The 27,978-nt window shown below is 55.0% G+C and overlaps 1 protein-coding gene across 4 annotated transcripts; it reads right to left on the bottom strand.

The window, feature by feature from the left end:
* Nucleotides 1–281: 281 nt before the first annotated feature.
* On the bottom strand, nucleotides 282–27,978 carry HIC2 (HIC ZBTB transcriptional repressor 2). 4 transcript variants are annotated; one of them, XR_009450130.1, is made up of 4 exons: nucleotides 27,784–27,978; nucleotides 8,791–8,889; nucleotides 4,857–6,765; nucleotides 282–2,116 (listed from the first exon to the last, which is right to left on the bottom strand). XR_009450130.1 is itself a non-coding variant. In XM_059676836.1 (3 exons), exons 2-3 carry the CDS (start codon nucleotides 8,814–8,816, stop codon nucleotides 4,941–4,943), a joined length of 1,851 nt encoding a protein of 616 aa, XP_059532819.1. In that variant the 5' UTR covers nucleotides 8,817–8,889; nucleotides 27,784–27,978; the 3' UTR covers nucleotides 282–4,940. The 4 variants fall into 4 exon arrangements, 2 of the variants coding, with proteins under 2 accessions (XP_059532819.1, XP_059532820.1); XR_009450131.1 differs by having other exon boundaries at nucleotides 282–1,563; XM_059676836.1 differs by having other exon boundaries at nucleotides 282–6,765.

Raw genomic sequence — 27,978 nt, 5'->3', positions numbered from 1 at the left:
GGCCAAGCAGGAAACAACAGGAAGGAGAGAGAACATGAGAGCTGCTGCCCCGCCCCAGCCCAACATCGCAGCTCCAACAGGTGGCCCCGGGTATGAGCCATTCCCCCATCCAGGCCACCAGGTCCACACGCCTACCTACATATCCACTGCCTCCTAACTTGCCTCGGCCAACTGAGGCCAACGCTGCCCAAGAGGGTGCCAACCCCAGAGTGCTGGTCAAAAAGGAAAGCAGTTTGTCACTTAGTGAGAAAGAACAGCCACAGAACACAGAGGCCCCACGATAGTTTTCAATCAAGCTTTTAATGAAAAGATCATAAAATAACAGTTTCTCATCACTGTACATTAAGACTGCACACTTCTGAATGGAGAGATCAGTCGTAGGTGAGTTGCTTTTCTATGACACTTGAAGGCTGCGTACTTGCAGCTCTGACCTGAATTTATCCAAACTCTCGAGGGAAGTGAACTCAACGTGATGACTGACAGAGGCGGTGGCCAGTACAGGAGTGCGATCACAGTGTCCCTCCCCCTTTCTGGGAAGGACATAAAGTAAGGACATGATCCCTCTTCCAGTTCCAATTAAACAAAACAGCTATAACCCCATCCCTCTCCCTCCCCCTCGAGGTATTTATGAATGGGCCAGTGCCCAACCTGGGGTCCCCCATGGGGGGAGGGGGAAAGCAAGTGATGGGTAGGGTACAGAGAGGCTCCCCTCAGCACCTGGCCCCACAGGGCCCTGCCAAGTGGAGGGGGGGGGCCTGGAGATCCTCCCTGTCCCAAGTGAGGTCTGTTATGCAGCATTTTTGAGGTCAATAAATTACAGCAATAAATAGCAAATAGGTGAGGTAGGGGGAGGAGTTCCTGGTAGAAAAAGTGGGGTGACTGAAGCTGGGGGGTACTGGGCAGCCTCAATTCCCACAGTGCACAACCACCCCCTCATTTGGAATGTCAGACTGAGGCTCTGGTTAGATCCCTCTCCATCCCTCACTCCTGGCATCAGATTCACAGGTTCAATAGCGTCTGCCCCAACGTGGCTCTGGGGAAGACCAAGGGCCTTGGTCCCTCAGGGGACAGAGCTGAGATCCCTTGTTTGTTCTCCTAAGGCCTGGCGCCTCTGCTTCTGTCCCCCAAGTCGGGGGACAGGACGGATGCAGTGACCTCTTCCCTGAGCCCTGCCCTTCTGGCTGCCCAGGCCTCACCCCAACTCAGGACGGTTGCAGGGATGGCGGCTGGGGTCTGCCTGCCCAGCCAGCCAGCCCAGATCGCACTCCTGCACTCGGTCAAGTCCAGTGAATACTGACAGGGTGGGGGCAGAGGACAGCCCGGCACCGAGTGGTGACTAACGGGAAACACACGCATGGCTGCGTGAGGTTCTGAGAGTCAGTCTGGGTCCGGATTGTTCATTCACAGGCTGAGGTGTATGGCTATGCTGCAAGTCTCTGAGATTCTTATTTGCTTAAAGGTTCATCTTTTCTTTTCTGCAACCCTGGACGAGCCCCTGCAGTGGCTCGGTCTGGCAGGAGCGTGCGGTGGCAGAGCCCGGGCTGCCCCTCGCTTGCCCCAAGTCTGAGAAATAAATACATTCATTACTGCACAAACATATTGATACAAAAACAACACTGTTCAGAGTGTTTGCACCATCTGTGTTGGTAAGGACCAGCCCAGTAAGCCCCTCCTGCTACTGGTGGGGGGGGGGTGGGTCCCCAGGGACCGGGACCAGCCAGAATCAATGGATGTGCAAAGGTCCTGGCTTTTTGGCTTGAGAGGGACCCTCACATCAACCCACCCCAGGATCTTGGGCAGAGCAGAGGTGGGGCTCACCGCCATCCCCAAGTCCAAGCCCAGCCTGGGTCTTGTGGTCAGAGCCGCCAGCACCCCGCTTTGCCAGCTGGCCAGGATGGCCAGAAGGCCTGGGGGCCAGTCAGCACTGGCCCAAGCTCTTTGGTGCCAGCTGGGCTTGGAGCAGCGGGGCTGGGAAGAAGGCTCAGGTGAACCCGGGGGCCGCCACGCCTGCCCAGCCCCGCAGGTGCCCTCTGCCGGAGCTCTACCAGGGCCGACTTGGAGGGGCCTCCAGGTTAGGACTCACTGGGACTGGCCTTCCAGCTGCTGAGGTCTGAAACTGTAAAAGTTTATGTAAACAATGAGATAAATATATTAGTATCTTTTTTTCTGAGCCTGTTGAGGTTCCATACTCATTCAAAATGTGCTTTGGTTTAAAAAATAGGTTTTGTGAATTTGGGTATGAGCTTTTTTTTTTTTTTTTGCTTTTTTTTGTTGTTGTTTATCTTCTCTTTCCTACATGACAACTGCTATTTTCTGTTTCCTGTTTCACCAAAACATTCAGGAATTGAGTGACTAAAGCAGAGAACTGTAAGCCGCCCTGGGCCTCCAATGGCCTAATTTCCTTGTGAGGCTCTTAACACATTTCCACGCACACTCACACACACGCCACATGAAACCAAAGGAAAAAGAAAACAAAACCAAGTGTGTGTCAATACCACCCTGCCCCACAAACCCTTAAAATCTTACATAGGAAACTAGTGTTTTGCTTTCTTGCTAAAATACAGAAAAGGCTCGATACAATACTCAGGTGGGTACAATACTATGTCGCACAAGCGTCGTTGAGTGAGGGCCTCTGCGCCCAGTCCCTGAAGCTCTGCAAATGAATCGCCGACTTTCACGCGTCACCTCACGCTTGCGCTGCCCACGGCATGTGTGCGCCTCCCATGCAGTACAGACTTTGTGTCGTGTGGCTTAAGTGCTGACGGAGTGGGTGGGGTCGGGAGAGCAAAGGGGCCTGCGGCAGGCCCTGCCCCTCACTGACCTGCTGGAACAAGAGACCCTGGGCACAGTCCTCCGTGTCCCACCTAAAGGAAGCTGGCTCAAGGCTGCGGGCACTGCCTGAGGGCTCACCCAGGAGCCCTCAGTCCCAAAACATACCACTCACCACTCGGGTCCCTGAACTCAGGCTGTTTTCAGCTGGAGGGTCTCTGGAAGGGTTAGGGGTAGGGATGGCTCTGGAATTTTTTGGTCTGAACTTAGAATAGAAAGAAAAAAAAGGAAGGGGAAAAAAAGCAAAAGCACGAAGCAAAATGAAGAAGATAAAGCCACCGGCTCAGCCCTGTGGCTCCAGTCGGCCGAGGACAGAGGAGCCAACTTCGGCACCTTGGTCTGGCCTTGTGCGCGCTGGGCCCATGGAGGTGCCTGAGGCTGGCGGAGAAAACCCCAAGTGAGGGGCGAGGGGTGAAACCCAGACAGGGCTGAGCCAATGGGTGGCAGCCAGCCCCGAGACAGAGTGGCAGTGGGCCAGGACTCGCCCAAGTAGGGCCAGTCCCCTTCCTATGCCCCAGAGGGTACACATCACTTTGGTCAGCCATTCCCATGCCTCCACACTGGCTAGCACTGGCTAGGCGGGGCTGCTCCTTTCCCAAGCTCAAGCTCCAGCTCTTGCAAGCCCAGGGAACAGGATAGGGGGCTCACTTCCGCCTCATCCTAGTCCTGGCAAGGAGCTGAAAGGAGCTGGCACCCATCTCCCTGTTGCCCAATACCTGGCTCCCCTGGGGCTGGAGCACTCACACCCTCACCTGGCCCAGATTGGAGTTGTGTGGGCTCCCTGGCTCAGCAGACACTCAGAACACCCTCAGGGTGGCCAGGACTAGCCCTGTGCCCAGGAGAACACCCACGCATGAGCAGAGACTCCGAAGCTGCAGGAGCCTCACTGAGTGTGATGCATGGTGGGCCCAGGGCTGTGCACTTGAATGTCCTTGTGCACTAAAGAGAGGAAAGCAAAAGTGTCACTGCCTCAGCTGCCAGTCACCAACTTACTGTTCTTCGTGAAGTTCAAGAGGTAGCAAAAGGTCAGAAGTCTCTCCACCTTGACAGGGAAGGAAGAAGGAAAGCGCAACAACTGTCCACACGCACTGCGCATACCACACACACAAAGAAAAGGAAAACGAGAGTACCGACGGCCCTGGCACCCAGTCCAGCCTCCCCCCTCCCCCCTCGAACCCCAGACCTTCCAGTTCAAACATTCACATAAACGTTACACTGGTTTTTCTCTTAATAAAAAACAAGTACCTCTAAACAAAGAAGATTCCTCAGAAACTATAGGAAAAGCACTCTCTCTCCTGAGGCAGCCGAGGTGGGCTGGGGCCCAGGGAAGCCTTTGGCCAAGAAGGGCTTCTGGGGCCTGGAGGGGTGGGCGCCCCGAAGCCTGCAGCCAGGCGGGAGGGGCGAGTGCCCCATACATTCAGTCTGCAGACCCAGGCTCAGCCCCGAGGGGCCAGGAGGAAAATAAACTCTTGTTGGTTTTGGTTTAAAAAACAAAACTCACAAAGAAAAAAGGAACAGATCAGTAGGAATAACAGCAACACGAGCCCAGAGGGCTCTTTAGCTGTGGAGAGGTAGGCGGTGAGGGCCCCCCTGGCTCGAGGGGGGGGCCTCCATCGCCTCCCATCCAGCACTGCTCCCCTTACAGCCAAGGTGGCCGCACACAGACTAGCACTCCTGCGTACAGGGACACTGCCCGTGGCCACAGGCAGCCCTGATCCTCCCAGCACAGAAGGAGGTCCCCACTCCCCTGCTCAGACCTGACCTGTGAGAAAAAGGCCGGGTCCGGACCCCGTGACCCACTCCCACAGGCCCTATGGTAGCCCTGGGAGAGGGGGCAGGGGCCTGGGCGGGATCTGGAGGTAGACTGCACACCCACAATACCTTTGGGGTTCGGGACCCGGCCTTCTGCTCTCTTCCCTTGGTACAGACTGTGGATTAAAGCTCTGGGTAGGGGGGCGGGCTGGAGGTGTCACCAGGAGCCACCCCCGCTAGATTTGGGGTCCGGGCTGCCCCCTGGGCCTCCTTACTTCTTTCTTCCATTGTTCCCAAGGGCGAGTCTGCAGAAGGCGAGTCTGCAGAGAGCGCCCCAGGCTGGAGAAGGTCTTTGGCTTCTAGGAGGGGGAAGTGTGCATGCGCAGGTGGCTGATGAGGTTGCGCTGCTGGGTGAACTTGCCCCCACAGAGCTGGCACTCGTAGGGCTTCTCACCCGAGTGCACGCGCATGTGCTCCGTCAGGCGGTACTGGCGGGTGAAGCGCATGCCACACTCATCACAGGCGAAGGGCTTCAGGCCCAGGTGGCTGCGCATGTGGCGGGTCATGGTGCCACGCTGCGTGAACATCTTGCCGCAGATGTTGCAGGGGAAGGGCCGCGTCAGCCAGTGCGTCTTCTCGTGCTGCCGCAGGGTGGCCGGGTCCTTGTAGGTCTTCTCACAGACTGAGCACTTGAAGGGCCGGGGCTCAGCTGCGTAGGCTGCACTGGGCGCGGACAGGTCCTCCGCCTCCTCCTCCGCACCCCCACTGCCCGTCTCGTAGGCGCCCTCCTCCTTGATGAACAGCTCCTCCTCCGTGTGCGTCTCCACGTGGGCGTTGAGCTGCTCGGAGCTGGGGAAGCCTTTGGCGCAGGGGATGCACACGTACAGGTTGTCCCCATAGGACACTGTCTCGTAGCCTTCCTGCCGGTACATATAGTGGGCGCTGGCGTGGCCACTGCCCCCCTCACTCTCACTCTGCCCGCTGTCCTCACTCCCGTCCTTGCCGTTCTCTTCCTCCTCCTTGCAGGGGTATGGGGGCTCCCTGTAGGGCCCGCTGGGGCCGCCCCCTGCTACACCGCTGGCCAGGACGCCGTTGGGAACCCTGTCCCCAAGCCCTTCACTCTCTTCCCCTGGGCAGGAGCCCTTGGGCCCCACTTCCCTCCGCTCAAAGGGGGAACCTGCCATGGGCTCCTTTTTGCTCCACTCCTTCTTGCGGGCCGAGTGCCGGAGGCTCTTCCGGGGCTGCCCGCCAGGCCCCTCCAGCAGGCTCAGGTGGTTGTCCTCGGGCCCCTCCAGATCCATGGGCTCACTGGGGGTGCCCCCCAGGTCGGCATAAGAGGCACTGTTGGCAACGGGAGGAGCTGAGGCCGAGAGGGGTGAGCCATGCTGACTGTCACTTAGCTGGGCGGGATCATCTGGGGTGAGGGGGGGACCAGGAGTGGCGGGGGGCAAAGGGGGACTCTTCTTAGACAAGTCCAGGCCCAGCTCCTGCTCGCAGCCCCCACTGCTCCCATTGGTGCTGCAACTGCCCAGGCCGGCCTCCCCACTGGCTGGACAGACAGCCCGGCCCAGGCTGTGTGCACTCTCCTGATTGGAGCTGCCGAGGAAGAGCTCATCATCCGAGCCTTTGGCCTGGGGGAGCTCCTGGGAGGTGTGGGCCCCCTTGCGCCCATCCATGAGCCCTGGATACCGAGCCTGGATGACAGAAGCTGTGGACAGCCGCTGGCTGCGGGGGGGCCGCCCCATGCCAGCAGCCCCCACCCGTCCAGAACCGAAAGGCTTGCCGGCTCGCTTGAGTTTTCGACGGCAGAGGGCTGCCAACTCGGGCAGCTGGAGGTAGCTGGCGGCAGTGAGGAGAGTGCTGAAGTTGGGCTCAGCTGGCTGGTCGCTGGGCAGCAGCTTCCCTGTATAGATAAAGTCCAGGATCTGCTGGAACACTGTGGAGCTGACCATGTCCGTGTCCAGGTTGATGAGGTTGTCGTGCAGGACCAGGGACTTGAAGTAAATACTGCTGGCGGCCAGGACATTCTTGTGGGCCCGGAAGATGGAGTTCTCCACCATGATGATGACATCACACAGGAAGCCCTTTGTCCTCTGCTGGTTCAGCTGCAGCAGGAGCTGCTTCGAATGGCTGGGCAGCTCCATGTCAGGCCCCATGTCCCCACGCCCTGCCCACGCGTACCACCTGCAAGCAAGAACAGGCTTGTGAGAGTTAGCTGACCAGGACCCTAGTGCAAGGGCTCCAGGCCTGGGTGGGCCACAGTGGCACTCAGAGAGGCCTCTAAGCTGACCTGGCCACTGGCCACCTTCTCAGGCACAGTACACAGGAAGGGGACTCACACTAGCTGCCTAGCACTCAGACTGCCAGAAAAGGGGCAACCGGCCCCATTTGCACTGATGAGAAAACGAAAGCAGGACAATGAAAGTCACTCCATGCCAAGTAGAGAAACTGGGATTGAACTTCACTTCACAGCCCATGGACCATCTGCACACTAAAGGAAGCCAGCCACAGGCCCATAGGGACCTAAAAATGACCAGCAGAGGATTCTGAGGAGCTGGGAAGTGGCAGGGACTGAAGGAGCAGGAGCTCTGAGCCATGCCCCAGCGGCGAAATCTCCCAATATTAAACAAAGGTTCTTTTTCTTAAATGCTCTGTGAGCCAAACCAAATGTGCAGCCTCCAGTCTGCGACTTCTGCTTTACACTGGGTGCCTCTTACAAACCCTACAGGCCTCCCAAGCTTTCAGACTTGCCAAGGTATGTCACCACCTCCCAGACACTGCAGCCCACAGGCAGTCCCTCACCTGCCCCCTGGAGGCCATAGAGCACTTTCTGGTCTGGGTCTCTGGGTGCTGAGTAGAAAATGTGGCTTGGCCACACCACTGCACCACATGGGCCCTACCCTGGATCCTTTCTGGGCAGGGCAGCACTGTCTGGGCATGGGAAAGACAGGCAGCTGGCCTTGATAGACTGGCACAGTCACTAACTGATGTCATTAAGTACCAAACAGCAGAAGCCTCTGGCCTCATCAGGAACCCAGCAGGCTGGTTGTGTGACAGTGTGACCACCATATGCCCACCTCAGAGTGGCAGGGCCCACAGCACAAGGTCGTGGCTCCCTGCGCCCTCCAGCCGCTCAGGGAACATAAAGCCTTGACAGGCAACTCTGCCACACAGTTGTCAAAGGTACCCTCAACCCTTCCGCTCACCTGGGACCTCCTGCTCTTACCAAGGCACTCAGCTCTGCCTCCCTCAGGACAAAGCCTAGAGGGATCACGCCCACCCTGTCTCCCTGACACAAATACAAATACCACCACCACCACCATCGCTGCCCCCGCGCCCACACGTGCCCTTGTTTGCAAAGATTAATTAAAAGTAAAAATAAAAAAACCTAGCAACCACTCAAACCCCCCAAAAAAGCATCAGAGCTTTCTGTGAACACGTGGATGCCAGGCTGCACCCAGGGCCTGACAGCAGGAGGCAGCAAACACTTGCTAGACCAGTGGTTCTCAACCTGTGGGTCGCGACCATCGGAAAACACATATATAATTACATATTGTTTTTGTGATTAATCACTATGCTTTAATTATGTTCAATTTGTAACAATGAAAATACATCCTGCATATCAGATATTTACATTACGATTCATAACAGTAGCAAAATTACAGTTATGAAGTAGCAACGAAAATAATTTTATGGCTGGGGGTCACCACAATATGAGGAACAAAGGGACGCGGCATTAGGAAGGTTGAGAACCACTGTGCTAGACAATAGACCAACCTGGCCCTGCAAGGCTGCTCAACCAACCTTCCCCTACTTCCTGCCCACAGCCAGCCAGGCAGGCACAAATTGCCCAAGGCATGGCCTCCACATTGGCCGGAATACCTGGCCCCAGGGAAGTACAATGTCAGCTCCACCAGCACCCAGATGCCTGTGCTCCAAGCCTGTCAAAGGGACTGGTGAGGGCAGGAGGTCCCATCCTCCAAGAGCCTGTGAGTCCACAATGAGCCCCTCCTCCCCAAACCAAGGACAACGGGCCCAGCCTCCCCTCTGAGCTGCCCAGTGCTGCCTGCACACAAAGGACGCAGGCTGAGAGCTGCAGGGCTGTGTGGGCCTCCCAGAAATCCCCCAGCAGGAGCAGGTGGACGATGCCCTCCCTTCCCAGTCTCCCTCCCGCTCCCCCACCCTGCCAGCTCCCTGTCCCCAGCCTACCGGAGTGCCAGGGGCCCAGAAACCATGTGAGCAGCAGCGAGCAGGGGTGGCCTCCTTGAGCGCGTGGCCTCCCTTGGGGGTGCATCAATGCCCGGTCACCTGGAGAGAAGATGGAAGATGGAATGGACATGGTCACCCAGACAGCCATCAGGGGAGGGGCGGGGGAGAGACAGCGGAGTAGAAGGTGCCTGGTAGTCCTTGAGCCCTTGTTCCCAAGACGGTCAGGGGGTTTCTCTGGCTGGGATGATAGGGGCAGCCAGCTGGGAAGGAGACAGTGGCCATAGTGCCCTGCCAACAGGCCCAGTGGTAGGTTAAGATGGCAGGTCTAGGGAGCTCAAAGGCACTGCACCGCTTCCCACCCAGGAGCTTTAGGGTACTCCAAGGGCCACCTCAGCCTCAGGAGCTGGGAGCAGGCTCAAATTCATGGCGGGCATGATGACAGGAGGCCTGGGCAAGGCCCTTCCCAGGCCAGCCATATTTACATGACAAAAGGTCAAAATTGGAGGCATTGGTGCAATGGGCTATTTATAAGAACCAGTCTCAACCGCTTCTGGCTCTCCTGCCTCCTTCCCTTCCAAATCTGCTCTTGCCCCCTCCCTGCCCAGAGGGCCCAGCCCCTCCTGCCCAGCCCAGCCTGACCACATGGCCTCCCCTTATAGGAGTTTCCGAAAGCTTGGCCTTTCCATACCACCCTGCCAAAGCCACTGGCAGCAGCTACCAGATGCATGTGAGCTGCTTCTGCCCCCACCTTTTCAGGTCCCACAAGAGGGGGTCCTGAGGTTCTGGCTCCTTGTACACCACTCCCGTGGGCAGACCAGGGCTCCCTTGGAGTGGAGCCAGGGTGGGGGAGGAGGCCTGCAGCAGCTTGGAGCCCATCCCTGCCTGCCCTTCCCCCGCCCCCAGGGCCAGGGAGGTTCAGCAGGTCCCTCAGGAATGTGACCAGACCTGGGGGTGCGGGTGGCTGGGAGGCCTCAACTCCAACCTGCCAGCTGTCTCTCTGGCCCCTAGCACAACTCCCTTCTCACAGAGGTGGCCCAGGGGGAGGGGGACTCAGCTGGTCAGGGTGGCTGGTCTGGGATCTCTGATGACCCAGAGAGCAGTAGAACCAGCTCTGTAGGTACAGCTGCTTCGTGGAGTCCAGGCTCCCCCCAGCCCCCATGAGGCCAGAGTTGGATCAGTGGGACAGAGTCTGAGGCCAGAGACAAACAGTGAGACAGAGCTAAGCCCTGCCTTGGCAAGGAGAGCAGAGACCGCTGCAACACTGAACAGGAAGCCACAGCCAACCAGATGCTCACCACACAGCCCTGTGCCACGCTGACCAGACAGACCATCCTACCCCGTGGCTTCCACCTCAGCCTGTGCCAGACCCTGCAACCAGGTCACTTGCCCTTGTCAGAGACCAGGCCAAACTACTGGACAGCTCAGGGAGTGGGTGGCAGCACAGGACTTGGGACTCTCCGTGGGTCCCCGCTGCCCAGTCCTGCCAGGCACTTCACTAGCCTGGGGACAGCTGAATGACTGACCAAGGTCTCCTGGGCTAGGTCAGACGGGCTGGGTCAGACGTGACTCCTCTGGTGCCTGACCTCACCACAGGGACGCTCAGCAGAAAAGAACAGAGCCAACTCGCTGCACCCTCCACTAGGTGGAGCCCCGGGAGAGTTGGCTACATGATGCTGTCCTGCCACCCAGGCCGGGCCAAGTGTGGGACACCACTGTCTACACACAGAGCAACATCACCAAAGAGGCAGTCCTCCCCGCTGCAGGGCCAGGTCCCCTCTGAACCACTGCTCTTCTCCTCCCAGCAAAGTGACGACAGCCAGAGGCCTCTGCCCTCCCATTTACCTACGGGGGTGGGGACAGGGAGCACCCATCCTAGAGAGGCCACAGCCTGGGGAGTGGAGGGTGCCAGGTTAGTCAAAGCAAGACTGGGGGCTGGACCAGCAAGCTGGCAGCACAATGGCCCACTGGATCGAGGGGCTGATGCCCAGCCTGGCAGGAGCCCACTACAGGCTAGGATGAGGAGGCCGCCTGGCCCCCAGCAGCCCCCAGGAGTAGGCCCATGCAGTGCCTATCTGCCCCAGGTCAGGCCAGCTACCCAACCAGATCACTGGCTCCAGGAAACCTAGAATCTGGGGTAAGGGAGACAGCCAGGTTCTCCTCTATGGCCTACACCTGGACCATTGCAGGTGGGTGGGTAAGTGTCCCCAGGTGGGCTGACCCTGGCAGGGACACAAGTCCCTGGGGGCCAGCTCTGCCATCTTGGAACAAAAAGGATGTGCGGGAATGCAGAGACCTGCCTGAAGACCTGGATCACCTCCCCCAGGTCCGTGTTTACAGAATGGTCACTCCACCTACTCAGCAGGGCAGCTACACCATGAACTGGGACAGGTCCCTGCTAAATTCTCATTTCCTTTCCTCCCCGTCCAGGCCCGTGCCACAGAAAAGTCAGGGAGGCATTCTGCCTCCTCATCACCGCCCCCCCCCCCCCCCCGTAAAACACACACACACACACACACACACACTCACTCACAGCAGACCTGCCCTCCACGTGCAGCCACAGAGGGTAGTCTTGGTCACCTCCACCCTTACCCCCACCACACACAGCCTGCCTTTCATAGCAGGGCCTCACCTGGGCTGTGTCCTTCCACTCAGGGTAAGGGCCCATGGATGGCCCGGTAACCCTAACACCTGGGGCAGTGAGGAGTTTCAGGCTAGAAGCCACAGGTAGATTCCATCACTCAGCCTGCTTTGGGGGTGGGGAGCAGGCTGCCCCGGCTGCTCCTCTGGGAACAGCTCTGGCCTCCATGACCTCTCTAGCCAGTCCCTCCAGGCAGGGCTGGTGATGGGTGGGACTCACGGCTCTGGGCAAGCCCAGCCGTGTAATCCAGCCCAGATCTGGATGCCGGCCAGCAGCTCCTGGCTCTTCTCCCAGACCATCGTCCTGGAAAGCAATAAGCTCCACAAATGCCAGGAGACCAGCGCTCCCTCCAACGCAGCTTCTATGACATAAACACTTGGGTTTTACTCAGCGCATTAGTGACGTGGTGATGGGGGCCCCTGGGCTGGCTTTCTTCTCTAACCCTCGGGCCAGTCTTGACACCCATCCACTGGCTCACCTTGACCAATGAGGGAGGTGGCATCCACCCTAGGCTGACCACCCTGAGTCTATCCTGAAATCCTATGGCCCCACTGAAGACCCCAAGCTGCCCATGTGGTCCAAGTCCCACATGTGCCCAAACCCGATCTGTGCCACTCCCATCTGAGATGGGAAAGCTTGTGGGTACCTCCCCACCAGGAGAAAGTGCTACTCTGAGGGGAGATCTGGCAGGAGGCTCCACACCACACCACCCCAGGCCCCATCACCCTCGAATCCCTGCTTCTCCGGAGAGCCTTAGGTCCTCTCCTCCTCCCACAAGCCTACAACCCTCACATCACTCCTGGCTTTGGTGCCAACAAGGAGAAACGAGGCCAAGACGACCTGGGGGATCTGCAGATGGATTTCCCTTCCTGGTGCTGGCACAACTGGCTGGCTAGCACCAGGAAAGGTGAAGGGCAGGGTCCTGCCAGGAGGGCCCCAGGCTTGATACAATCTAGCCAAAAGTTTTGAATGGGCCCAAGACCATGAGTACTACTGGGAAGAGGCAGGTGAGCGCTGCTCAAAGGGGAATAATAATTTAAGATTATAATTATTATTAAAAAGCCATGTTCTCCTCCAGACTCTGTCCCCCACATTGCACTGCCTCCTCAGGGGCCTGAGCTGTGGGTAAGAGGCTGGCTGGCAGTGACAGAAGCAGGAGGCTGGGAGCCGGAGAGCCTGTGGGAGGCCAGCAGGGTGGGTCTGGTCTGCCAACAGGACAGCACAGCAGGGGAAATTGGTCATCCTGTCAGTCCAGGAACAAGTGAAAATCCAGGAGCCACTTCAGCAAGAAGGCAGACAGGCCCGGTAAGCTGGTTCCTGTGCCCCCAGTCCCACTTCCTGCTAGTCTTGGTTGTCATAGGGTGAGGTACAGGGACCAGCAGCAGTACGTGGGAACTCTAAAATGCAGATGCTCAGGTCTCACTCCACATCTCAGAACCAGAACCCACATTTTAACCAAGGGACCCCCACACACACATTTAGGTCTGGGAAGAGCTGGGGTGGGTGGTAAGCTTTCTAATGCCCAGAACGGACTATGCTCTGCAAGCAGAAAATGCTCCTCTGATGGGTGTCAAGAGGAAGGAGACAATTCCAAAAAAGGAAGACACAGTTTCTTACAGAAACAAGCCCAGAGGGTAATTAATAGAGTCAGGGGGCCTGGAATGTGAGACAGAGAGGCTGAGCCTGGTTACCACAGGCATCTGGGCGCCAGGGTGGTGGGCAGGAGGTTCTGGGTGTGGGTAGCAGGCAGAGGACGCAGGAAGGTGATGAAGGACAAGCAGGGACGGTGGAAGGTTAGGTAGGTGGAATTCCACACACAAGGAGCTACAAGGACACGGCTAAAGGGCACTGGGGAAGCGAGGTCTGCCCACTGAAGAGCTATCTCGATCATCTCACCTGCCCCAGGGCACCCTTCAGATGAGATAACTGAGCCCCAGAGGGAGATACAGTCAGGGCTGAGTCATAGAACTGCAGCTGCCCAGCCCAGGGACCTGGGAAAGAGACTCTCCAACTTTATAATTTCAAAAACAACCCCAGTAGCCAACAACTTCTTATGCAAACTGCACGAAGAACCGCCTCTCAATGTGGATGAGTCCTTCCCAAGAAAGGGTGGCTGACAACCCTCGCCCACATCATTGTCAGACTGGTAAAAACTGAGGCAGCCTGGCATTGAGGAATCCCTGCCTGCCCACAGCATGACATGACCCTCCTGGCTGGGAGGAAACCGAGCTGGCGTGCTGAAGGGGAATTAGAAAAAATAAAACTGATGCCAGACAACAATGACGGGTTTTAGTTGGCTGGACAAAGACTACAAGAATTATCTCCCAGGGAGGAAAGGAAAAGGTCACATTTTAAAATAAGACCAAGACTGAAAGCATGCAAACCTTGTGGGCCAGAAAGCACACTCCAGGTGACCAGCACTGGAAACCCACTCAGGCAAGCACTTGCAAGCCCTGCTCCTACAGGGGAGGCAGCGGAAGGTATGGAGACTATTAGCCACCCATCAGTGAGCAGGGCTGCACATTTAGATGAAAACATATGAATTTGCCTTTTATAGGTCAAAAATAGTTGACTGCTGGCAATGTCACAGTTGACTTCCATACACATACATGAGTCTCTCAAGTGTACTTTGACCAAAGAAGCCAGACCCACGAAACTATGAGGTACAATTCCATTCATGTAAGTTCAAGTTGGAAAGCAAGAATCCAGGCGCTAGGCGTGAGAAGGCAGTTGGGGGTGGAAGAGAAGCGATGACTCAAAGGACAGACAAGGGGCTTCTGGGGTCTGTTTCTTAATCTGGATGCTGGTTACACAGGCATGTCCATCTGTGAAGAATCCTTGAAGCTGTCATTGTGACTCTTGCACACTTCTTAAGGGATTCAATACAGTACACAGACACCTTTAAGAGAGGAAGCAGGGTCCAGTCTTGGACCTGATTAGCAAGTAGATCAGAGCCAGGCAGTAACCTCCCTGAACCCCCAACTAATAACAATCACAAGACAAAAAAAATAAAAAAAAGAGGGAGGTGACCAAATCCAGGATGGAGTATCTGTCTTAGAAGAGGGAACTCGCCCTAACCGGTTTGGCTCAATGGATAGAGCGTTGGCCTGCGGACTAAAGGGTCCCAGGTCCGATTCCGGTCAAGGGCATGTACCTTGGTTGCGGGCACATCCCCAGTAGGAGGTGTGCAGGAGGCAGCGGATTGATGTTTCTCTCTCATCGATGTTTCTAACTCTCTATCCCTCTTCCTTCCTCTCTGTAAAAAATCAATAAAATATATATATAAAAAAAAAAAAGAAGAAGAAGAAGAGGGAACTCTATGGACAGGCCAGGAACCAAGAGGAAGCCTACAGACCATCTTAAATTCTCTTAGTAGGGCAGATCAATGTCTGCCATGCAAAGGAAACAACCCAATGATGTTTTGTAATCATCCTAGCGTCTAGCTGATACTTCTTAAGAGACAGACGGGCTTTTCAGATGCTGGCAGGCAAGCCCAGGAGAGAAGAGGAAACTTGGGAGTACTGCAGGCTAGTACCAAAGAACTCCCAGGAAGGCCTGAGCTGGTCCTGGGCACAACCAACTGGCCATATCAAAGGGAAGAAGCCAGAAGAAACGGATGAGGGAGGCCCTCAGGGACTGGGGTCAAAGGACTCCGCTGCTGGGCAGGACAAAGGAAAGCCCCCATGCTCCCTCCTGGACAATCTACCCCTCCAAACCCCCTGAGGTTCAAACAGAGGGCTTAAGGAGCTAAAGCCAATGGCAAGGCCCTAGCTAGTTTGGCCCAGTGGACAGAGCATTGGCCTGCAGATTGAAGGGTCCTGGGTTCGATTCTGGTCAAGGGCACATGCCCTGGTTGCGGGCTCAATCCCTAGTAGGGGCATGCAGGAGGCAGATCAGTGATTCTCTCTCATCATTGATGTTTCTATCTTTCTCTCTCTCGCCCTTCCTCTCTGAAATCAATAAAAATATACTTAAATAAATAATAAAGCCAATGGCAAGGATCGAGTTATTTTAATCCAAAGGGGGCGGGGAATAGACACACCTGGGGCATCCACTGAAGTTTTTAAAAAGCTGTTTTTAAGGATAAAATTAAGGAACTGCTATGGAAAATAGTACTATCTGTGGCACTGTGCCTGAAAAGCCTCTAGGTGCAGCGCTTGACAGAAGAGGGCTCACCTGTCCAGCAGGTAACTTGAAGGGTCCAACAGAGAGGCCAAAAGCTCAGAAAGATCAGACAGAGGGCTCCACGCAGATTTGGGGGAGGGGGGTGGGAGGGTACTCACAGGTCTACTTTTTACATGGAGACTTGGAGGTGCTGGAAGAATTGTTTAGCATTAAGGAGCTGTATTTAAAGACAGAAAACAAACAAACAGGCACTTCTCTACCTGGAATAGTAAAGCAGAGGGGGTGTGAAAACTGGGCTACTGAAGAGGCATAAAACACCCAAAACCCTGAAAACAACTCAGAAGCTCCTCTCCTGCAGGTAGCTCCCGTCCTGCTGGGCCACGTGGTGAAGTGTGGGACAGTGCCACCTTGGAACACTCCAAGTGGGGAACAGGAATGGCAGCAACAGCACTTCAGTGAATCAAAAACAGAGATTAGTGTCCAGCTCTGTGCATGCTAAGGGATAAGCCACATCTGGATTTCAAGTATCCAGACAAGTACAGGGAACAAAGAAAAACTAAAGAAACTAGCCCCAAATTCAGAAGAGCAGTGACTTCTGAGGGAGGCAGGGATGAGCACAGGTGAGTCTCCAGGGCTGGGGGGCTGTTTCTTACATGAGGTGGGGGAGCCAAGAGGGTTTTCTCCACTAGTTATGCCTGTGTGTGTGCATGTCATTTACACCCTCTGGTTAACACTCTGTAAATATCCTGGAGCACAATCTCCTGAGAAGCTAGCATGCTCTGTGCACAAGTCCCACAAGAAAGAGGAGAGGGAGCCAAAACTGGTTTGGCTCAGTGGATAGAGCGTCGGCCTGCGGACTGAAAGGTCCCAGGTTCGATTCCGGTCAAGGGCATGTACTTGGGTTGCAGGCACATCCCCAGTAGGAGATGTGCAGGAGGCAGCTGATCGATGTTGCTCTCATCGATGTTTCTAACTATCTCTCTCCCTTCCTCTCTGTAAAAAATCAATAAAATATATTTAAAGAAAAAAAGAAAGAGGAGAGGGACACAAAATTTCTAGATCTAGGGAGCCCAGCTAAAGCTGTGTGACATCTGCTGAGCATCCCCTCATATCGCCTGATCCAGGCACCAGAAAACCAGCGGAGCCACACACCTGGGCTAATGTCACAACACTATGTAGACAAGGGCTTCAGAAGGTCAGTCCCACAGGAGATGCCCAGAAAATATCACTGACCTAATGAACAGAAAGCCTCAGAAGCCAGGGCAGGGCCTCCATACCTGGGAGGGCCAGCATGCCTCAACCAATGAGAAGGAATCCCAGGGCTCGTCCCAAGAACTGGAGGGTAGGAAGGGCAGTTAAAGCCATTCCAGCCCTAGTCAGGTCGGCTCAGTAGACAGAGTGTCGGCCTGTGGACTAAAGGGTCCCAGGTTCAATTCCAGTCAAGGACACATAACTCAGTTGTGGGCTCGATCCCTGACCCTAGACAGGCCCATGCAGGGGGCAACCAATTGATATGTCTCTCTCACAGATGTTGCTATCTCTCTGTCTCTCCCCCTCCCTTCCTCTCTCTAAAAATCAATGGGAAAATATCCTCACGTGAGGATTAACAACAACAACAAAACCATTCCAAGTGAAAATATCAAAGTCTAGCACAAATCTCTCCTCTGCAACTCCTGCCCACTCCAATTCCAAGTCCAATCGACCCTGAGTTATCTTCTTTCTTAAACACCAATCTCCTCGAGTCACTCCCCTACTTACAAGATTTCAATGGATTCCTAATACCTGAATCAAGTCCACACTCAGGCCTGGCCTCGCAGTGCTTCCCAGAGGGGCCTCAGCCCACCTCTCAGCTGGGTCCCTTCCAGTCATGCCTGAGTGCCCCCTCCTCTCCTAAGACTGTTGTGCATTTCTCTCCTCCCAGCCAGTGTCAGCAATAGCTACCCCGCTGCTTCCCACAATGCATCTCACCTTCTGCCCATGCTCTGCTCCCTGGCGCCCCAACCAGGCTCCCAAGGTTAGAGACCCCGAGTCCCACCAGCCCAGTAGCCACAGCTGCACCTGGCATGCAGCAGGCCCTCATAAACGTTTCTTAGGTGAACAAATGCCAGTCAGGAAGAAGCAGTGCTGAGAAGAGACAGGGTGAAATAATACATGAGAGAAGATAAGGTGGAGGTGGTGAGGGGGAAATGATAAAGGAGAGTAGCCCAGAGCCCTTCCTTGTCAACAGTTCCAAAACTGTTTACATTCTTAAAAAATCAGTAAGGACTCCCAAAGAACTTTTATGAGGCTTATATGTTACTGTCTAGTACAGTGATGGCGAACCTTTTGAGCTCGGCGTGTCAGCATTTTGAAAAACCCTAAGTTGCCGTAACCGGTTTGGCTCAGTGGATAGAGCGTTGACCTGCGGACTGAAGGGTCCCGGGTTTGATTCCGGTCAAGGGCATGTACCTTGGTTGCGGGCACATCCCCAGTAGGGGGTGTGCAGGAGGCAGCTGATTGATGTTTCTCTCTCATCGATGTTTCTCACTCTCTATCCCTCTCCCCTCCTCTCTGTAAAAAATCAATAAAATATATATTTTTTATAAAAAAAAATAAAAGAAAAACCCTAACTTAACTCTGGTGCCGTGTCACATCTAGAAATTTTTTGATATTTGCAACCATAGTAAAACAAAGACATATTTTTGATATTTATTTTATATATTTAAATGCCATTTAACAAAGAAAAATCAACCAAAAAAATGAGTTCGCGTGTCACCTCTGACATGCGTGTCATAGGTTCGTCATCACTGGTCTAGTAGATGCTACTGTGTGATTATATTTATTATTCTATTTACTGTATTAGAAAAACTGGTAATAAAAAAATAAAAAGTTTAACATTAAAATATCAAAACAACTTATATTAATATAAATAAAATTTTAAAAAACCAAACTCTTGGCCCTGGCCAGTTTGGCTCAGTGGATAGAGCGTCGGCCTGTGGACTGAAAGGTCCTGGGTTCGATTCCTGTCAAGGGCACATACTTCGGTGGCAAGCTCCATCCCTGGCCTTGGTCGGGGCTCGTGCAGGAGGCAAGCAATTGATATGTCTCTCTCACATCGATGTTTCTCTCTCTGTCTCTCCCCTTCACTTCCACGTGCTCTAAGAACCAATGGGAAAAAAAATCCTCATGTGAGGATTAAAAAACAAACAAAAAAACCCACAATTCTTCCAGCTCTGCCTGGTGTGGCTCAGTTAATTGAGTTGTGTCCGTGCACCAAAGGGTAGTGGATTCAATTCCCAGTCAGGGTACATGCCCAGGTTTTGGGTTTTGATACCTGGTTGGAGTGTCCAGGAGTCAACTGATTGATGTATGTTTCTTTCTCTCTCTCTCTCTCTCTCTCCCCCCCCTTTCCTCTCTTTAAATCAATAAAAAATAATAACAATTTTTAAACTACTCTAAGTGAAAAATATTAGTGAGAAGAGTGGCATTGTTTTATGTTTTTGCAAATCTCACTAATGTTTGGTTTAACAGAAGTAACTGGATTCCCATATCTGCTTCTGTAGTCAGTCTGTTAGGCTAGTGGTTTTGATTAAAGTCTACGAAGACATTTGACCTTACACAGAAAGAAGGGAGGAGTATTTTAATAACCTTTTCAGATATGTGGGTCTTCTTCATAGATATACACTAAAACTTGACAAGGGGTAGTTTCTTAAAAATTGCAATGTAGAATCTGAAACTGTGGTCAGTGATTTATTCATATCTGGTTATAACAAAAATCAACTGGTCTACCCTACACTCATACTCACCCAGGATTTTGTAACATGAAGCATTGGTCATTTGGAAATATTGGTTCACTGAGTTAATCCTTATCTCCCAAATGTTTTCACACCAAAAAAAAAGTCAATATTAAGACCACCACTTAATTTCTTTAAGATAGTCTCCTGGTGACAGATAGGAGTTTTCCAAAATTCTATTTTCTCCTGACAGCTCTTTCACCAGCAACAAATATTTTCAGTTGTGGCAAGGCTCACCTTGTTCATTTGAGAAAATGTCTCACAAATTCTCTGAGTCTGAATAACCACACCTTGTCTGTCAGTCGTTCATTCAAGTAAAAATAATGTTCCATGAAGGAAAGCAGCTGGTTCAGCACATAGCTCAGCCATCACAGTCAGTTTGAGACAGGAAAGCCTCACATGCACTCGCACTCCCATCTTGTCACACAGAATACTAGAGACATGTACTCCAGGGTCTAGACGTACCTCCCCATGGCCCTCGGGGGGGGCGGGGGGGCACCCACTATGCAAGTGTCAACATGAGACAAAGACCAATAACTTCTAAATATTATGTAAAAGGTCTTGGGGACCCCCAGGGATCTGCAAAACACTCTGAGAATAGCTGACGACAATTATTTGAAATATTTCTACCAGCCCATTTTACAGGCATGGAGAAAAACAAATTTCACACTAGAATCTTCTTTTTTAAAAATATATATTTCTTTATTGATTTCAGAGAGGAAGGGATAGGGATAGAGAGAGAGAGAGAGAAACATCAATGATGAGAGAGAATCATTGATCACTTGCCTCCTGCGCATCCCCTACTGGGGATCAAGCCCGCAACTTGGGCATGTGCCCTTGGCCAGAATTGAACTTGGGACCCTTTAGTCCACAGGCCGACACTCTATCCACTGAACAAAACTGGCTAGGGCCAGAATCCTCTTTCACCAAACAGTAAAATCCTGGATAAGACTCCTGCCAAACCTAAGAGTAACAAATTTCAAATAAAAAGGAAATGCCATTTCAAATGCCATTCTCAAATGCTCTTAGAAGCAGGCGGGCACAAACTATTAAAGGACCCTCCAAGACCTGTTAACGCACAGAGCAGGTAATACGTCAAGAGGCAAGCTGGGCCTCTGTAGGCTGTGGGACCTGAGCTGGTGTTGTGGAGGTAGAGGTGGTCGGTGGGGGAGGGGTGTTACAGGAAGCAGGATGTGCATGCTGCCTGCTGGGGGCATGAAGTCAAAGTCCCCTCCTGTCCAAAGCGGCTAAGCCAGCCCTGCTGCCCTTATCAGCGTCAACACATGCATGGAATGTGGGACTTTGGAAACAATCCTCTCCACCAGGCCTGCACCCCTCTGGGGCTCAGGTTGACCTACCACCATCAAAGGACGACCCAAGCCCAGTGCTCAAGCCACCCACTCCTGGAGAAAGGCACCTGTTGGTGGGGCCCAGGGCACCTCAGGAGGTTGTTGGTGGGCTCCTCCCTCGTGGCCAGCATTGCCAGACCCTCTGGGCCCATCTACCAAGAGACAGCCTCACACTGCCTGCATCCCCAACACCATCCCCGGCAATGCCTGAGCACCTCCTGTGTGCCCACACTGAGAGAATCCCAAGAAGAAAAGGAGCCCAGTTCTGAGTTTCCGGGGACACTGTCCCCCACATGCTCTCCTGGAGGGAGTTTCCACAGGGCAGAGGCTTCTAACACGCCAGGAGGGAAGGAAGGAGTTGTGTGACTAAAAGGATAAGAATGGCCAGAGAGTCCTCTCTGCCCTGCAGGTCCTGGGAGAAGGGCGAGGGCACTTGCTCAACAAGCTTGTAATGGTCCTTTCCCAGCTCACAGGGGACGACCCTTCAGCCCCACCTCCAGTTCCAGGAACCGGACTCCTCGGCTTTGTCCAGGCAGCCACCTCACCACCCAATTCAAATGAAACCGTTGGCTGTCTTCTGGCCCAAGCACTGCCCACAGGAAGAGCCCACACAGACATGTTCAGTGCTTCCACGTACATATGAGTGTGTTTCTCACACTCTTAGAACTTATATAATCACTTCCTCGCTGTAACTCAGATGTCAGGAGCCTCCCACAGGGCCTAGCATGGGGTAAGAGTCCACAGTGAGCTCCAGGGACCGCTTCTGCCACTCTTCTTAGCATTCGGTCAGGAACTCTGCAAGAACCATCCTCCTCCCAGTTTTCAAAAAAGTCATGTTTAGCACTTGCCAGACAAAAAAACCATCAGCTGCCTCCTACCAAAGGGCAGGGGAGGAATGGAGTGGAGAGGCAAAAGCCCTAAAGTAGGCAGACACCCATCCCCAAGACCACTCCCTATCAACACAGCCCCCTGGGTCCACCTGCCTACCAAGATGTGTGCGGGCAGAGAAGGAACAGAGGGAGGACATTCGGACTTGACCCCACACCACCCCCTTCCTACTTGACGCCCCAGCCAAGATCACTCTCATCCCATCTCCTTCACTGCCCCAGCCCAGGCTGCTCTTCCTTCTCTACAGGACACTTCCTACCCAGGACACCAACCAGGGCCACAGCAGACCACCCACACCCAGGGGCCTTGCCACTCACCTCACAGGGTAGGCTGCCGGGAACAGGCAGGCTGTCCTGTGTCCTGTCAGTCCACAGATATGTACTAAACCCCAGGAAAGCCCATTGTTCTGTCCCAACAAAGGGGGCTGGGCTGGGCTGGGCAAGCAGGCCTTACCTGAAGCTCTGCCTCCAGTGCCCCTCCCACTCTGCCTCCTGGCCCCTTGTGAGTGGCCCTCTCACACACCTTACCCAGATAACAGCCCAGAAACTAACCTCAGGGACCAACCTCTCTCTCTCCCAGGGACCCTGAGGGGAAAGAGAAGGGACACAGGCCCAAGAGTCTCCAGCAGTGGCCAAAGCAAGCTAGTTAGGGAGCCACAGGAGCCCAAATGCCACTATGTCAGGTCCAGGTAGGGCATACAGAGGCCAACCAGGTCCCAAGAATGCAACCAAGAAACCAGGACAGGCAGACTCTCAAGGCCAAGGAGGACCTGGAGTCCCTCCCACTGCCACCCAGATAAGAGGGACCATGAAGAGTGAGCCCCTCTGCACTTGGTGCTTCTCCAAGATCCTGGTAACTAACAAAGAATCAGCCTAACTTATGTGAACCTGATCCTAGGAGTCCATCAGAGTAAAGCAGTTTGTGACCACCCTAGATCACATACCGGTCCATTTGGACTCACCACTTGCTTGATTCTATTATTGACAAAGACTTATCACCTGCTAAAGTAGTGGTTCTCCAATTTGGCTGCACACCGGATTCATTTCAAAAGCTTTAAGACATGTGTATGCCTGGGCCCACCCCAGAGATGGGCTGGGCTAGCCTCTGCCAACTCCTAGGTGATCCTGATATGCAGAGCTGAGAACCCGGGCACCAGCGGGCAGGCCTCAGTCAGGTTGCACAGGTAACAACACAAACTCAGAGGCACAATGTGTAGCCGTACTCATCACTAAGGAAAGTTCTACTATGTCCATACAGGGGCAGGCCACTAAAGCCCTGTCCCCACTCTCCCAGCCATCAACCCTACTCTCCCTCTCATTCATTTATGAACAAGAAGTCACCAATGCAAAGCAATGAGGGAACGGCAATGAGGGGACAGGCCCCTCCCTTAAAGAGCCTGCAACAAGCTGATGAAGAGGCCAAGGGGCTCAGACCTGTGTGGTGATGGGCGCAGCGCCTCCACCCATTGTGTGGGGGGATGGTAGTGCTGTTTTCAAGACACTGAGTGGCCCCACACCCGCCTGAGAGAACCCACCCACCCAGAGGTGCTGCAGGCAAAGCAGCCCGAGGCCTTGGGAGCAGCCTGGAAAACAGGGGAGGAGTCTGCACAGCGGCCACGCCTATGCCACAGCCAGCAGTCCTTCCATCTCCACAACAGGCCCACTCCCCGTGCGAGAAGCTCCCCCTAAGCCAAGTCCAAGCCCTGCCTTTCCTTGGAATTGCCATGTGAGGGATGGAAAGACTGGGCCACTTGCCTTTCCAAAACCCACTCTCCCTTCTCACCCACACTCCACGTGCTCCAGTAAGCGGATTACCGTCAAACAGGAATAATCTCACAAGCAGCAGCAAGACCCTTTGGCCAAGAGGCAGCTGGCTGTCCCCTCTAGCAGGACCTGCTCTAACCCTAAGGCAACCCTTCCCGCCTCCCCTCCACCCACATGGGACATTACCATGAAAACCTGAAAACTGAAGTCAGAAGGAAGGGCTCTGAACTCCTTCCAAACTGTCCCAGGCAGTTTCTTAGGGTCACTCTCTCCATTCAGTTGAGGTGCCCATGCCTGGCCCTGTCCTCCTGGACTGTGGTGAAGCCTGGAGTCAGCTCCTGGCTTTCTCTCCCTTATCAAACTTACTGGGGGGCCCACACACAACTCCTATCCCCACCCGCTGAGCCTGCAGTCCCTCTCATAGCCCTCCCCCAGCACAGGTCCCTAACCCTTAGGGCAAGGCCCCTCCCAGGAGGAAGCACAGCGTGGTGGTGCCAGGCAGAGTCAAACTGGCCCGGCTTGTTTACAAGTCCCTAACCAAGCCCCTAACCTGGAGTCAGGATCGTCCTCATGTTGGGGCAGGGGCTCTCTGTCCTGCCCTCCCTGCTGGGACCTCAGGCCGCTCCAGATTCCACACCACATGGGCCCTCACAGGCTCTGGAGTCAAAGGCATTTACCCTCCAGCCCCAGCCCGACCAGTTGCTTACTCACAACTTCAGCAAGTTATTTAACCTCCAAATCTCATTTTCCCCTTTGTAAGAGGGCACTCTGGGCAATTCAGGTGGGAGGCTTGTTGGGAGACCACTTGTAGGCAGGTCTGTGAGCACCAGAGAGCAGAGACCAACCTGATTAGTCAAGCCACAGGGGCTGGCACTGCATTTGTTCTCAGAAAATTCTGTGGAATGAATAAAAAGCTCATGGAAAGCCTCAGGTGCCTGGCACACAGGGGGTGTTCCTGTGCTAACTTCTTGTAACAGCATCTGCTTGTCCTGCCTTTGTCAATGCGCTCCTGTCCCCCAGCCACACTGAATACACTCCCCATTACAATCCCTCTCTGCCCTAGCTGGTGCTCAGTGGTTAGTGCATCGACCTGCAGACTAAAGGGTCACAGGCACTATTCCGGTCAAGGACATGCACCTAGGCTGCAGGCTCTATCCCTGGCTCCATCAATGTTTCTCTTCTCTTCTTCTCTCTCTCTCTCTCTCTCTCTCTCTCTCTCTCTCTTTCTCTCTCTCTCCCTCTCTCTCTTCTCTCTCTCCCTCCCTCCCTCCCCTTCCTTTCACTCTCTTTAAAAAAAAAAAAATCAATGGAAAAATATCATCTGTTGAGGATTAACAAAACACCTCTCCTCCAGCCAGCCTGAACTCAGCATGGCATCCATGGCTCTCCTCCAGCCCAGGGCCGGCCCCTCCCTCCATGCCTCACAGCCACTATCCCTGTGGTGCCCTGTGAGCTCCATTTGTCACTGTGCCAGTCCTTATCGCCCCATCTTACAAATCATTTGTTTGCTTGTCTGTCTTCCCCAGGCTGAGCTCTGGAGGGCAGCGATACGTGAATGTAAACTCAAGTTCTGTTTCCATTTTAGAAACAGGGACACTAAGGCTCAGAGAGTTAATCACTGTCCAAGGTCACAGGGAGAATAAACGGCAAAGCCGGTGTCGCCCTACAGACTTTCTGAGCCCAGTTCCCTTCTCACTGCCTCCAGGAGTCTCTCCTCAGTCAGGCTCCAAGAGCCAGGATGGCAGGAACCTGACTTGTCAGGGGAAAGCTGCCTCCCAGGCATCAGCCAGGAAGAAGAGCCCCCTCCCTCCTAGTGATCACTTCCCGGGGCAGTGGCCCTCAGACCCAGTGGGGCAGGCAAGCAAGCTACAGGGTGGGGCTGACTGCTAGAGGCCAACAGGCCAAGCAAAAGGGCAGAGCCACAGGTCCCCTGGGTAAACTGAACTTTATTCCTTCCTCTCTCCTCTGACTCTCCAGAACTGCCCAGCCGGCCCTTCTCCAGGAGTTAGCTGCTGACTAAAAGGCACTGAACCCACCCCCAGATCTGACCCTGGCAGACAATAAGGACTCCGGGAAGGCAGCAGGCCTGTCAGCTCAATAATGCAAAACCCTGTTGCTCCGAGTCCACGACAGCTGACTTCAAGTGGATCGGAGGCTGTGTGCTTATTAACAAAATGAGAAATCTGATCTATGGAAAGAAAACACTACGTGAGGATTAATCCCGGACTGCAGCTTGTGGAGAAGGCTGGGCTGCTGGCCAAGACCAGGGAGCAAGAACAGGATCATGCCTACCTGTGCCCAGAGCAGGTACCAAACAGCAGAGAGGAGCATCACCTCTGCCCCACCTGTGCCTCCTCCAACTCCCAGCAACAGCAGCAATCATTTCGGTTTTGCTTTAATTAAAGGCCTTGCTCCCTCAGGCTGCTTCTTCCTCTACACAGAGCCAGCAACCAGAGGGAGGTTTTTCTTTTCAGGAATCGCTTGTAAAAGCTGAGTGACGAATCTACAAGTCCTAACAACTGGCAGGAAAACACTACAGGGAGAAATTCTGGGCACACACCAGCACTCGAGTCAAACAGCCAGAGAAGCTGGGCAGCAGCACTCAGTGACACCCCAAAACAGACTTGCGGGAAGCCAGGAGCCAAAGGAAAGCAGGCCAACGTGGGAGCTCTGAATCCCAAGGCAGGCAGGCATGCAGGGAGCCTCCCCCAGCCTCTGAGTCTATGTCCTTCCTGCCCATGGTACACAGACATTTTCCCAATAAGCCCAACTGCGCAGGACGGAAGGTTCGCTCCAAGGCACAGTGACCTACGCTGGAACCGAAGGACTGAGTTCAACCCTCAAGTATCAACCTCCCATCCACCCTCCCACACCCACCCATGAGCTAAGAGCCCTCTAAACCAGCAATCTCACCACACAGCTTTGTCTCCAGAGACCAGCCCGAGGCCGCCCATCTGCTTTTTTTCAGACCACTCAAACGACCCCGCTCTGCTGAGTACCCTTCTCCTTGAGCCAGGGCTACAGACCGGCCACATGGCCTGTGCGCCTGAACATGTCTGCTCAAAGGCCCAGGGAGGCCAGACACTGGCAGATGGGAATGGAGAGGAAGACCGAGAGCCAGAAGCCAGGAAGTAATAAATGCTAGCTCCAGAAAGGTTCTGGGTTCGGGTGACCCATCCATCCCTCCACCCAGGGGGCCCCGGGATTCTCCCCCCTAGACGCTCTGGAGGCCCCTCCACTACCTGCCAGCTCCTCCCTCGGTGCAGGAGGCACAGCAAGCCCCACATCAGTCAACAAGCCCCTGCCACAGGATTCCTATGGGCAAGGCGCCGCCCCTCCCCCCACCACATGTCAGAGGGGTGGCCTCCCTGGGTTACACCCCTCCTGCTATTGGGGGTGGGGTGGGGTGGGCCAGGAACCTAGCTTTCCAGATGTGCTTGGCAACTCCTGCTAGGGAAGACACTGGAGGTGGAGGGGATAGGAGAAGGCATAGGTAAATAGTAACTTCAAAACCCGTTCCAACCCATCCGAATCGGCACCCGGTCCCCTTCCCCAGGCAGCCCCACGCTGTTCTGGGTGGGGCCGCTGGGCAGCATTATCAGGCCCGGTTCCCTCCTCTCCGTAAGTCATTGCCCAACCTCCCTCCCTCCCACCCACCCACCCCAGGGAGAGGCATCCCCCACCCTCGCCGCCACCCCCCACCAGCTAGGCCTGTGTGAATATGACCAATCTTGGCAGATAAACAGAGAGTGACAAGCTGGGGCCCTGCAGTCCCCTCCCTCTGCCAGCCGACCCCCTCCCCCAAGCCCATCTCTCTTCCTGCCAAGCGGCTGCCTACGGATCTGAGATCGGGGGGCAGGGCAGCGAGCCTACCAGCGGCAGGACCTGGCGTTCTGGGAGCGCCCCCCGACACACACACGCACACCCCGCTGGCCCCTGCCCTTGCCAGTCTTTCCATGGGAGGGGGCAAAAGAGGACCACGGAGCTGCAAGGCCGCGGTTCTAGAAATAGCCAAATGCCCCGGAGAGGGGCGGCCGCCGGCGCAGGGCCCTTTGCATAATGGGAGCCCGCCCGCCTGTCAGGCAGCGCAGCTCGCCCGACGCAGTTGGGATTAGATTGCTAATGAAAAGGCACAAAGAGCCGGCGCCCGCTCGCCCGCTGACCCCCGCTCCGGAGACCTGCGTCCCAGCCCGGCGCGGCCCCGGGGGCTTTGTGCCCGGGGTTCCCCCGCCGCCCGCGCCCCGCCGCCGGACACCCGAGCCACAAAGCCCCGGGCAGCCTGAGGCCAGCCCGGGGGTCCGCGTGCGCCCCGCCCAGGCCCGGCGGACACTCGCGCCCCTCCCACGCGCGCCGCCCCACGTCGGCCGGGCGCGCGCCCGCCCACGCCCCTGTCCCCGGGGGCGCGCCCCTCCGTGGCCCCCCACCCGCGCCCCCAGCCACGCCGGACCGTCCCTCACCTTCTGTGCGTCGGCGGCGGCGTTCCGCCCGCCGGCCGGCCGGCCCTGCTCACGACTCCTCGTCCTCGGCGCCAGGCCCGCGCCGCCCGGTCCTCCCGCCGCCGGCCCGGCTCCCCGCCCAGCGCGCCCGGAGCGCTGCTCACAGACGCCCGCCCGGCGCCATCTTGGAAGCTTGTGACGTCGCTGCCGCCTGCT

Source organism: Myotis daubentonii, chromosome 19 (assembly GCF_963259705.1).
Source record: "Myotis daubentonii chromosome 19, mMyoDau2.1, whole genome shotgun sequence".
In the NCBI taxonomy this organism is placed as follows: Eukaryota; Metazoa; Chordata; class Mammalia; order Chiroptera; family Vespertilionidae; genus Myotis; species Myotis daubentonii.
This window is presented reverse-complemented; position numbering and strand designations above follow the sequence as displayed.

Excerpts from the sequence above, each read along its gene's own strand:
- HIC2 (XM_059676836.1), bottom strand. The coding sequence starts at position 8,816 with ATGGTTTCTGGGCCCCTGGCACTCCG. Across the intron at positions 6,766-8,790 it reads TCTGGGCCCCTGGCACTCCG|GTGGTACGCGTGGGCAGGGC; the intron begins GTAGGCTGGGGA and ends TCTTGCTTGCAG.